Source organism: Pteropus alecto, unplaced genomic scaffold, assembly GCF_000325575.1.
Source record: "Pteropus alecto unplaced genomic scaffold, ASM32557v1 scaffold43, whole genome shotgun sequence".
NCBI classification, from domain to species: Eukaryota; Metazoa; Chordata; class Mammalia; order Chiroptera; family Pteropodidae; genus Pteropus; species Pteropus alecto.
In genome coordinates this window covers 2,328,348-2,340,547 of record NW_006435764.1, presented here as the reverse complement: position 1 = coordinate 2,340,547, position 12,200 = coordinate 2,328,348, and the positions used below count along the sequence as shown (strand labels likewise).

General features: G+C 61.4%; 1 protein-coding gene across 1 annotated transcript in view; it reads right to left on the bottom strand.

The window, feature by feature from the left end:
* Nucleotides 1–12,200, bottom strand: part of SHANK2 (SH3 and multiple ankyrin repeat domains 2) — a 408,406-nt gene that overhangs the window by 151,248 nt on the left and 244,958 nt on the right. The window contains exon 17 of the mRNA XM_025046286.1: nucleotides 9,645–9,720. Within this exon, the coding sequence (XP_024902054.1) occupies nucleotides 9,645–9,720 (76 nt within the window). The remainder of the gene's footprint in view (nucleotides 1–9,644; nucleotides 9,721–12,200) is intronic.

The window sequence follows — 12,200 nt, the reverse complement described above, 5'->3', positions numbered from 1 at the left end:
TACTAAATGTGGCCTGAGGGTGCTCTGAGCCAGACAAATCCCCGTGCTGAGGGGCCACCGGGCCCAGAAAAACGGTGCCAGGGCCTCCCGGACAGCCCCACTGACGAGGCCGACCTGAGGCCTAGCGTCCTGGGCCAGAACCGGCCGTCCAGGAGTGCCCCGAGGGCCACTACACTCACCGCTCCAGTAATGAGCCCCTCGCCAACCCCGAAGGCCACGCTCCCCACCTCTGAACGGAGCAGTTTCTGAGCTAGATCTCCGGCAGGTCAGGAGGACACGGTCAGGAGGACACTCCTGCTGTTTTAGAGGGTCTGAGCATGTCCCCAGATAGAAGACACCCCCACTCCCAACGCCCCGCTTTGGTCTGGGGACTCAAGACAGCCCAAGCCCCGGAGACCGGCCCGTGACACCAGGAGAGTGCTGGAGGGGACGCTGGCTGTGGGGGGCTGGAGTCCACTTACTGCTGGAGGAGCCCTCGCCGGGCCCGGCCCCCCAGCAGCAGCCCCCAGCCATCCCGTGGGGCTCGGAGCTAGAGCGCGCCCAGGACCCACACTCGGTGCCAGGCCCGTGTTTGGCTCCCTGCATAGCTAGCTGCTGGGTCTGAATCTCGAAGGGCCCGACGAGGCAGAATCAGCTGCCAACCTGCCGAGTCTCAGACGATGCTGGATGGAGCGGAGAGCGAACGCGCTTGTCTGGGTCACGGGGCTGGTGAGTGGGGGGCCGGCAGGGTGTGCGGGTCCCTCTGGCCCTGGGCATCGTGTACCTCTCCCTGGCCAGACCGTGTCCTCCCCTTTCTCCACTCGGCTTGGACCCAGCGTCCCTGGGACGTGTAGCTGTCCTCACCACCCCATCCCCAGGTCACCTGGCCACGCTCCCTCCAAAACAATCGGATCTCAGTTTGGATCCTGCTTCGGTGTGTCCGGCAGATACGTGCGAGCGCCTGTGTCTGTCTGCTTCCCGGGCGGGGGAGGGGGCAAGGTGCACGCCGTGCACCGGGCTCTGGCCTGAGCCGCCACGTGTGCAGACCGGCTGCCTCGCAGCCGCCTGCCGTGCTGCCAGAGAGACCAGGACCCCCCTCGCTCGCGCTTCAGATGCTGATCCCGCCGCCGACAGGAAGAGCTCTTGAACACAATGATGTGACTGTCAAAATAATAACTCACGCAGATGGGCTGGAAGCCGAGGGCGTTTCCCAGAACTCGGAGCAGAAAGGCGGGGAGCTGGAGACACGGGGAAACGAGGGACGGGTGGGACTCGGTCATTGTCCACGGGATGTCCGGGGAGACCGAGGTGGGGAGGGCGAGTCGGGGAGGGCGAGGCGGGGTCCAGGGCAGTGACGGCAGGACGCAGCCGCACCCCTGCAACCCGTAATTGCGCCTTCCATGGTGTCAGCTACGAGCTGTCAACTGCAGCCCGGAAAAAGGAAACGGAAGCTTCCGGAAATAAACGATTCGCGTTGTAAGCTGCACACACCGTTCTGAGTAGTGTGACGACATCTCACGTGGCCCCGCTCCGTCCCCCCAGGACGTGAATCGCGCCTCCGCCCCGTCCGAGCCCCCGCCCGTCAGTCACTCAGCCGTCTCGGTGATCCGATCGGCGGTCACGGTGTCACGGCGTGTGTTCAAGTGACCCTAATTTCACTGAACGACGTCACGTTCACGCTACTTTTATTACAGTGAGTTGTTACGATCGTTCTACTTTATTATTAGTTACGGTTGTTAATTTCTTACTGTGTCTAATTTATAAATTAAACTTTATCACAGGTACATACGTATAGGGAAAACCCTGTACGTGTACACATGGGACCTGGTATCCTTTGTAGTTTCAGGCGTCCACTGGGGGTCTTGGAACGCATGCCCCGTGGATAAGGGGGAGCTACTAGATTTTTAGAGCGAAAACTGCTTCAGAATAGCGAACACCACAAATGACAGGACTCACACCCAGACCCAACGCGGGGGCATTTCAGGGCATCAAGGAAAATCCAGGTCTGATGAAATTCCTACGAGGCTCTGAGAGGGTCCCCAAGCGGCACCTCCACCGGGGTGAGCACCGGACAGCACCCCGAGTTCTCGCCGGCAGCCAGCCGGGCGGGGCGACCCTGGGGCCGCGTCTCTATCGCGCGGGAGGAAGACCATGTTATTCTGCACCTGGATTTCTACTGCACCGAGCACACCTGACAACGGGAGACGTGCACGTTTACACTCCGGCTATGTGAACGTGTTTCCGCAGAACGAGGGTGAGGGAACAACTTGCTCGTCCAGCAGCTCCAGGCAGGGAAGGCTCAGGACGATGGCTGTTCCCGGGGGACCCCGCCCCGGGGCGGACCGCCAGAGGGCCACGAAAGAAACCGGAGGGCATTTCAGCGCATTGCCGAAGGGGACAGGATTCTTTTCCCACGAGAAAAACACAAGGGCGACCAGAAACTCCAGGAGAAACAGAAACTTCGAGAGCGAAACGTGGCCGCTTTCCCACGCGGCTTGGACCCGCGGCATTAACTGACCGGCCGAGGGCGGGAGGCTAAGGAGCCGCTGGCTCGTGTGTGTCACGAGGGTCCGAGTCCCAGCCGCGGCTTTGGAACCGATGCCACCGTTTACGTTTTCATGGTGACGTAGGGCTTCCTGCTGGTTTTGTACTTTGCATCCAACATATCGACAGAAGCAGGAAGACTTAAATATGGATGTAAATATAGCAAAGGGTCAACGGATTCTGTCTAAAACGCTCCAGACACGGGAGGAGTCTGAGGAGCCCTCGTAAGGTAGTCAGCTGGCAGGACGGGGGTGCGACGGAGGCACGGCGGGGGCTGCGAGCGCCTCCACTTCGACGGCAAAGACGCGGCGACGCTTTACGTCGTCCAAGTAAGAAATACGGGTTAGGGAGGGAACGTCAGAAGGACGAAGCGAGAACTCTGCCAAGCGGGGTCACGTGGACGAGGCTGGGGGACGCGGAAAGACAACCGTCTCCCTCCATCCGAGCCTGGTCTTGTGGTTCGGTTAAATTAATCAAAGTCTGTGAAGGGAGGGAAAGCGTCCCCTGAGAATGGAGAGGACCAGGTCCCCTGGGCAGCCAGGTGTTGGGGGTACGGACAGTGTGAACGAGAGCGGAGGCGCCGACCAGGGGGAGCAGCGGGAGGACGGGGAGGGGGCAGGGGCCCTCAGACCCCGAGACGGACTGGCCGAGGGCGGGGAGGAGGGAAGGTGGGCGACAGGGGGGCGGGCGCCAGCTCTCCCCTTGGGCGCTGGCTAGAACATGGAGAAGAACAATGTTGGGGGGACCGTAAGGGGTTCGGGTCGGGGCGCATTCCTGGGGCTCTGACTCGTCCAGACGGAGCCCCGGCTCCCGGCCGCTGCGGGCAGGCACACGGTCACGCGGGAGGGCAGGACGGAAGCGCGGGGACATGCAGCTGCGGTGACGTCTTACTTGGCCTGCGCCCGAGAGCCACCTCGCCCTTTCTCGGTTTCAAAAAGTCACAGAAGCAATAAACACTCGTAAAACAAAAATACAGGCACGTGTGATCGCAAAGCAGACCCCCTCCCTCCCCCAGAGGCGCTTCGTCATTAGCCGCTGGGCACAAGGGCCGGGGAAGACACGGAGACCGGTTCTCGCGAACGCAGCCGGCGAACATACTCACACGTGGATCCCTCTTTTCAATCTAAGGAATAATAAAACAATGCGAAATATGAAATCATGGTGGAGAGAGAATGCGGGCAATCGATGATGCTCCTTGCCATTCACTGCCTACTACCTACACGCCGAGGCAGGCTTCCAGAACACCAAGTTAGCGCCTCAGAGGACAGCCAGCTACCCACATGCGCTCGCGATTCAGCAGCCTCCGGATTTATACGGCACGTGCCTCCGAGGAGCTGCAAGCACCAAACCCGTGCTCGCTCATTCACCCTCACACGAACGCCCCTGGGGACAGTGCGTGAGCCGGAAATGAGATCTGCCCTTTGCAGACGGGCTGGGAGGTCACAGAGGGGCAGTGAGGTGCCCGAGGGCACCCAGGGACTCGGTTGGAAAGTTAGACAGAAAACTCAGGACGTTATTCCCAAGGGATTTAAAAGGCTACAGATAACGTGCGTGAGCTCCTGCAGGAGGGTCCGACTCGGGAAAGGTCCTCGGGAAACGGGTAACCGAGGTTCGCCGTGGGGAGAGAAACTTGGAGGTTGGCGGGTGTGGGCGAGATGGGGACCCCCTCTTCGTGCTAGACCACTTACTGCACGTTTTGAATCCCTACACCACGTGGATATATTTCCGGTCACCGAGTAAAAATACGTCAAGATTGGACTATGTTTGGAAGCCAGAAAAGCAAGTAGCTCTGGGTCCGGGCATAATTTGCTGCCTTTCTGATTCGATCTCGAGGAGAGAGCCGGTCTCTCCAGGCGACGGGAAGAATGGGAACTGGCACCTTCTCGACCCGTCCCCAACGTGGGCCCAGGGCCGCAGTGCTGCCCGTGCAGCTGTGCATGTGCAGGAGAGACCCTGCTGAGCTCCATGCCAACGGGGGTGGGCGTGACAGCCGCTGGCTTCCGGGCGCCCCTCCCCGTACGCCCCAGAGAGAGCACCATCCTCGCCCTCCCTCGGCTCCATGTCCAGCGCCTTGGCGGGTCCCGTCTGCCCTAACTTGACCCCACACCTTGAGGCCATCTGCCTCTCTCTCCCGCCTCTTCTGCCAGCCCGAGCCACCGGCATCTCCGGGCCCGGATGACCGCTGTGGTCTCATAAGGGCTCCCTGTTTGTCCTTCTGCCCGTTTTCCCCCAGCAAAGTTAATCGGGTCACGTCGCCCTTCTGCTGAGGGCTGTCCGGCGTCCCCCACCGCAGGTACGGGGACGTACGCACTCCCGGCACGGGGCACGGGGCCCACTCTGCACGTCGCCCCAGCGTCTTTCCCGCCCACTGCTCTTCCTGCGTCCAGGCCCCCCTTCCCGGTGCAGCGCCTCTGCGCTGGCTGGGCCTTCTGCGGAGGACTGAGTGCTCCCCGGACTCCAGGCTTTAACGCCGAAGTCACCGCCTCGGAGACACCTTCCCTGGCCCCTGACGTAAATAAAGCTGGCCTGCCCCAACCTGGCGGAGAGGCCAGCACTAAGCACAGAGAGGAGCCTCTGCTTTATTGGTTAACCTTGTTGTTATCATTGCTGATAAGACTTTAATCTAACTGAAGTCAGAGTCAGTGCTTGTTTACCCCCGCATCCTTAGCCCCCGAAAAGTCAGGCTTTGATGAATTTTGGTTCAATCGATATAGATACATAGATGACTTAAGTGGCTGAGTGGCTAGATGGATGGATGGGTGAGGGGCGGGTGGATGGACAGGCAGGTGGGTGAGTGACAGGTAGGTGGATGGATGGTTGGATGGGTGGAGGGTGGACAGATGGGTGGGGGTGTGTGGTTGGGTAGATGAATGAATGGATGGATGGACAGATGGGCAGATACATGGATATGATGGACGGGTGGATGATGGACGAGTGGGTGTGTGGATGGGTGAGTAGATGAATGGGTGGATCACCGGGTAGCTGTCTGGCTGGCTGGCTGGCTGAATGCAGAGGTGGTGGGTGAATGGGTGGGCGGAGTCTGTTCAGCCACCCTGGATCTCCCCTGTCTGTCCGTCCCAGGTAGAGTCCTGGATGCCCCAGGCTCATGAAGCTGGGGGTCCGATTTAAGGGGGGTGAGAACCTGAGATTCCGTTGCTATGCTGAGAAGTGTTTTAAAATGCCACCAACATCCCCGTAGGGCCCTGTGCAGAAATGGCCCCGGGCTCCGGCTTCCTGGCCTGGGCCGTGCGCCCACCCTTCCCGGTGTGCTGGGTAGGTGGCGAGGATTCTGCACAGGATGTGGCCGGGGCAGCTGGACCGTCCAGCAACAAACGGGCGTGTCCTGGCCATTCCACTTTTCAGCTGAGTCCTTGTGTGAAGTTTTTGACATAAAGCGGGTGGGAAGTGGAGAAACCTCCCGACTGATTCAGAGACTGTCTGGCTGAGTCTGGCTTCCTCTTGCATTTTTTCTAATTACGTTTGCATTTCAATGGGGTGGCCTCAGCCAGGAACCGCCTACCCAGACGGTCACCCCAGCCCATGGTGGATAATTGGCCCGGAGGGCAGGCGCGGCCCCCAGACCTCTGCATCTCATTAGGCCGTTTCTAATTTCTAAGTGGATTCTGAAGCGGGCTAATGAACTGCTGGCTGGTCCACGCCCCCACTGCAGCATGCACGCCCCCCAGATGCTTTCTGCTTGCTCATTCAGAGGAGCCGGCCGTCAGCCGCTCACTCCGATACCCGTCAGTCGCCTGGGTTACCGCGGCGTGTGGGATCCACGAGCTCCCTCGCTGCCCGCCCGCCATCGCCTCCGCCAAGTTCACGGTCTGCAGAAGGTCAGTTCCGGGGTGTAGCGGGCCCCACAGGCTAAACCCTGCACCCTTTAGGAAAAGCTCCGAGGTCCTATGCTAACCGAGGTAACATCATTGACCGATCGTGTGACCGAGGGCCAGGTCTTCGATGTGGACGTCCCTTCCCTGCTTCAGTGTCCGTCTTCCGAGTGGAAAATGGCACCGCTTTCTAAGGTCGCTGGGAGGGCGGCAGTCAGTGGCGCCGCGGTCAAGGCACAGTGACAGGAAACCATTACTTTTCCTTCTGTCTGCCACACCTCGTCGCAGGAGGCCACAGCCGGCGGGATCCCTTCACCGCGGGTATCAGGGCTGACTCCTAAGCTCTGGAAAAGGCCGAGGCTTTTTCCACACACTTGGAAGCGACAACCGGCTGGGTGTGGCCAGTGTCCCTGTCCTCTGTGGTCCCAGGTCCTGGAGCCAAGCAGGCGGTCAGTACACACGGTGCAGAGCCAGCAGGGACCTCAAACGTCATCCGTTCCAACCTTCCATGACATTCCGGCGAGAGAACACCACGCCGCTGGAATGCCTCCGGGGGCGGGGGGCTCACTGCCTCCTCAGACAGCCCTGACTGTCCCCGGATGGCAACTGCGGCCCCCATGTCTTCTGCTGGCCAGGCTGCAGCGTGCGTCCCGTGTCACCTCTGGTCCCGCCGCCAGCCCCGTGACATGTGACCCAGCCTGGCCCATGGCCTTTTGCTCTCTGGGCTCAGTCCAGTCAGGCCCTTCGACCCCTCCCCCACACGGAAGCAGCCCGCACCGGGAGGCTCCTGTGTCACACGCTGAGTGTGTGTGCACGCCCGCCCCACGCACACGCGGGCCCCCGGTGTGGGGACAGCTCTGTGAAGCCACGGCCTGCGGGTGGGCCACCCCCTGGACCCTACTCACTTTCAGGGGCCCCCTTACCCGAAGCCCCCGCCCAGCCTGGGCAGCCCTCAAGGTGACCACGGCCGCAGCTCCCAGACAGAATGGAAGCTGGGTGTGAGGGGAGCTGACCGTGACCGTGTGCCCGAGTCCACTGTGATGGGCAGCCACCTGCTGTTAGCAGGAGAGCTGCATCCGGCGTGGCTCCCGGAAACCAGCAGCCTCTGAGCGCCCTCTGTGGGCTGTGCTGGTGGCCAGGCCGTGTCACAGCATGGCCTTTCAGGGCCAGAAAGTGGGCAACCTTAGCGAGATCTGGACGGTCCCAAAGCCCCCGGGAGGCGGGCCCTAGGCCCCAGCTGGGCGTGGGATGCCGGCTCTAACACACCTCATCTATGGGAGAAAGCACCCTGGGCCAGCTGTAACCGGCAGCGCCCCTCCTAGGCACGCACCCCAAAGAACCGCGACGCTTGCCCACCAACGCCCACGGCAGCGTCCACAGCAGCCTAAAGGAGGAAGCGACTCAAGTGACCGTCGATGGAGAAAGTGGCTGATCCTCATGCGCTCTGCACAGACGAGGAGTGACACTCGGCCTTAACAAGGGGGGAAGTGCCGACACCCGGCACGGCACGGACGAACCTGGAGGGCACCGTGCCGAGTGAAATGAGCCAGACACTGAAGGACAGATCCGTGCGACCCTACTCTACGGGGCAGCTAGGGAGCCAGGCTTGCAGAGACAGGAAGTAGGTGGCGGGCCGGGGGAGGGGAGGGGACTGAGTGTTCATGGGGACAGAGTGTCAGTTTGGGAAGACGGAGACGTGCCGGCGACGGAGGTGGTGACGGCTGCACGGCCGCGTGACTGTGTTCCATGCCCCTGAGCCGTGCGCCTGAAGGTGGTCTGGACGGTCAACTGTGCTGTGTGCTTTTTCTGCCACAGTAAAAACATCGGGGAGAGAGGGGCCGAGGGACGGACACACGCTGCAGCGTGGATGGACCCCGAAAGCAGTCTCAGTAGAGAAGCCAGACACGAAAGGTCACTCTGCGTGACGCCATTTACAGGGGACGTCTGGAGAGTTGATAGGTGGCTGCCAGGTGGGCGGGCCGAGCGGGGCGCGACTGCCAACGGGTGTGGGGTCTCCCCTTGGGGCGACGAAAGCCTTTTGGAACGAGATAGAGGTGGCGGCTGCACCATATTGTGAATGTACTAAATGCCACTGAGCTGCGCACTTTAAGATGGCAATCGTAGGTTATGTGAACTTTAACTTAGAAAAACGAACAAGCAAACGGGACCAGGTTAGAGCCCGCGCAGGCAGGTGAGCGCGTTTGGAGACCGGGTCCTGGCGGGGTGAGCCCTGGGCAGGGTGTCAGGATCCTCCTCCAGCTGGGACCTCTCTGGGGGAGATGGGGTTGGCGGGATTCTCAGAAGGGGCCCCATGGATGCCCGTCCAGCGAGGCGGGGAGCAGCACCCTCACAAACAGCCAGCCACATGTCCTCTGTGTCACAGGCTGACTGTCACCAAGCTCACACACTACACCCCCCGTCCGGGTGGGGGACGGGTTTCCACACACCTGCGGCCCCCGTGGAGAGAGACTTGTGTTTGTGACAGAGGCAAGGGGACAGATCACCCTCATGTGTAGGGACGATACAATCGGGAGAGGCTGACGTGGGAACAGGGACGCTGGCCAGAACTGCCTGTCATTCCCCGGGGCTCGGAGCCACTGCTCTGAAGTAGGGCACAGCCCCCCCGCCCAGCGGGACCCGGCCCGCCTGCGCCTCCCAGTGTTCAAAGGAAGAGACGCACTGGGACCCTAGGACGTGTCCTCCCCAGCGTGGCTCCTGCGGGGAAGCTCAGACACGGCCCAGGCGGCGGCACCGGAGGAACGAGGTGCGTGGTGCCAGGCTCTGCGGGGGCCCGACGCCCCTCTCGAAAGCAGCCAGAAGGAAACCCGTGCTCAGTCTCTGCCCGTCAAGGGGAATGAGCCCTTTTGTACAAAACCCTCGGCTCAGCGGCAGGAAGGAGCACGGAAAATGCAGATGGGGCACCAAGCCCGAGCTGCAGGGTCCTAAACATTCCCGGGGGCGGGGGGCGGTCAATGCGCTGCCTTCATGCTGCCCCAGAGCCCGGGGCCAAGGCCAAGGGCTGCCATCTCTGACGTGTGCGCCGCTCCCTCTCAAACAGGGCCAGGCTCTCCTGGGCCACCCCGCAGCACGCGGCAGCCCGACCCCCAGCTGCAGGCGGCATGGAGACCCACCCCCAGGTTCTCTGGCCCATGTGACGGGGATCATGGGGGACACGCAGGGGGAAGCCAGCGAAGGGGGTTGGAGTGCGCCATGCGGGGTGGCCCAGCACCTTCGCTGCACCTACGTGCTCCTCCGGCCGGGGGGCGGGGCCGAGAAAGCAGCACATCTTACCTGGAGGCATCGAAGCTGTCGTACGAGCCGACCGTGTAGTGCCTGAAGAGCTTCTTGCTGCGGTCTGTACGGGTGTCTGCACGGGGGGAAGAGAAACACCACTTAGAAAAGTCACCGTCCCCAACGCCAGGACCACGCGAGGCTGGCCGGGCCTCTCGTCCATCCGACCGACGAGGCGTGAGACCCGCCCTCCTGGGGAAAAATCTGGGAGGAAGACGAGACTTGGGCCTGGGGCTGACTCTGCCAAATTTGGGGCACACATATGAACCCCAAGGCTGACTCCTGAAGAGTCAGGGGCTCCGTTCCAGAGGCAGAGTCCTGGGGTGCTCAGCTCGCAGGGCACGTGGGAGGAAGCACTCTGCAAAGAAGACCGGGCCATGCAAGTTCAAGTTCTCGCTGGGGTGGCAGCGGCCTGCTTGGCCCGTGGGGCCCGAGCAGCAGTCTCAAGCCATGCCGCTGAGGCTTCAGCGAATCCGAGAGCCGCGGATGACTGCCTTTGGGGGAAAAAACGTTTACTGTTATTTTCAATTATAGTTGCTTTCTCCTAAAAAAAAGGGGAGGAACCAACCCCCCCAGCAAACCACCATGATTAACGTTCCTGGTTAGGTTCTCTGCCTCCTTACTTATCAGATTCAGTCATAAATTTCCCAGGAAATGATCTGGACGATGCAGTAAGGTGTATAAGACAGCTTGGGGCTGCGGGGGAAAACCCCACAACGACACAGACACGGCGGGTTGTGATTTACTGTTTGCATATGTCCCCTCCCCCCAATGAAATCTCCCAGACAATATCCTTTCTAAACCCTGGGAAAAAATATAGAGAAATGATGGACCGGCTTCGGGAAAATGGCCAGAAGTCCCATTTAAGGCCCTGGAGCCCTCTGTGTTGTCAGCCTCCTCGATCTCACATTCCCAGGAAAACGTCACTTTACTCCGTCCCCGAGACACACACTTTCAGTTCCAAAGCGGACACACGTCAGGGCACTGAGAAGGGTCAGTGTAACACCCTTTGGCCGCTTTTATGCCCAGAGGCGGCTGGCTCAGCAAACACGCACGCTCCCTTTCTACGCAGTGTGGAGTGGCCTCTGGGAGGTGGGGGGAGGAGTGGGGTTCAGCCCAGGACTACATTTCCCAGCTGCCCTTGCACCCAGGCACGGTCATAGGACCGTTCCCCACCAATGGAATGTGAGCACATCCCATTGCAAGGCGGGGGTCCCTTCCAAGCTCGGCTTCTATGGAAGCCCAGGTGCCCTCCCTACCCTTTCTTTCTGCTTCTCCCGGCTCTAAGCTGGGGCTCCCAGGCCCAACAGCATAGTGGGACCCTCAAGGATCCCGGAAGAAGCCTGGTCTCTGTGCACGGAACTGGTAAAGTAAGAATCAAAGGTCTCTCGCATTATGCTGCCCTGCAGGGGTTCACGTGTTACAGCAGCTCACACAGCCTAACTGCCACGCGGGTGGGGCCCCCTGTGGCTCGGCTCCCACCCGCCGTCCACTCCTTCCCCGTCACTCTCCCTCGGGCTCGGACAATCCCCTGAATGGCGACAGCGTAATGGCTGCGGTCACCGCCGCCAGTCACCGTGCCCTAGGCCCTGTTCTCGGCATCTGCTCCGTGGACACTCAGGGCCTCCCGGGGGTGCATGCCGCTCTGCAGGCCTGACCGCGTCCGGCCAGGAAGGCCCCTCTGCCTTCCGCTCCCTTTCACGCCCCGCTCCGCGTCCCCGCTCAGGACCCTGGGTGCCCACCCTGGGGAGCTGGCCAGCTACGTCCATGTCTCTGCTGATTGTCACTGTCTTCGTCCTCACCAACGTTTATGGAGTCCTTCCCCTGGGCCACGATTTGTGGCCATCGGGGCTCATGCCCTGACTGCAGCCCAGTGAGAGAGGTGGGACAACTGGACCCATTTTACGGACAGTGACAGTAAGGACGGCGACAGTCACACCGCCTAAGTGGCAGGTCCAGGATGAGGACTTCAGCGGCCGACAGCACCTTCGCGCAGGCTCGGAACCACCACGCCACACAATCTGACCCCCAGGAGAGGCTCCGAGGACCCCGTTCTCGACGGCGCTCAGGGCGGGGACCGGCCTGATTTCTCTGTATCGGCCCCAGCATCTGGCTCCTGCCAGACACCCCATATAAATGCATGCTGACCTCACCTATCCACTGTACGGTCAGCAAATAAACACGCGCCACACACCATCGGCGTGGGCTGAGAACTCGGGGCCCCCGCTGGGCCGGGCCCTGGTCCTGCCACGCTGCACGCACCTCCCCTGTGCCTGGCACCTGGACCCACGGAGCCCAGATATTTGGTGCCCTTCCCCTTCGCCCTGGCGTCCTGCATCGTGCAAATGTTCGACGCTAGTTATCATTTATTGAGCGCAGCTGGGAGCCAGGCCCTGTGCCCCCAATGCAGATCAGAAGGAGACTCAGAGGGGCGTGCGTGCCTCAGCTCTGCTCTCTGGGGGCGGGGCGGAGATGAGGCCCAAGGGTGCCGCCCTCCCGTGGGAGAGAACACGTGGGCCGGGCCGGTCCACCGCTAAGACGTCCATGTGGGGCCAC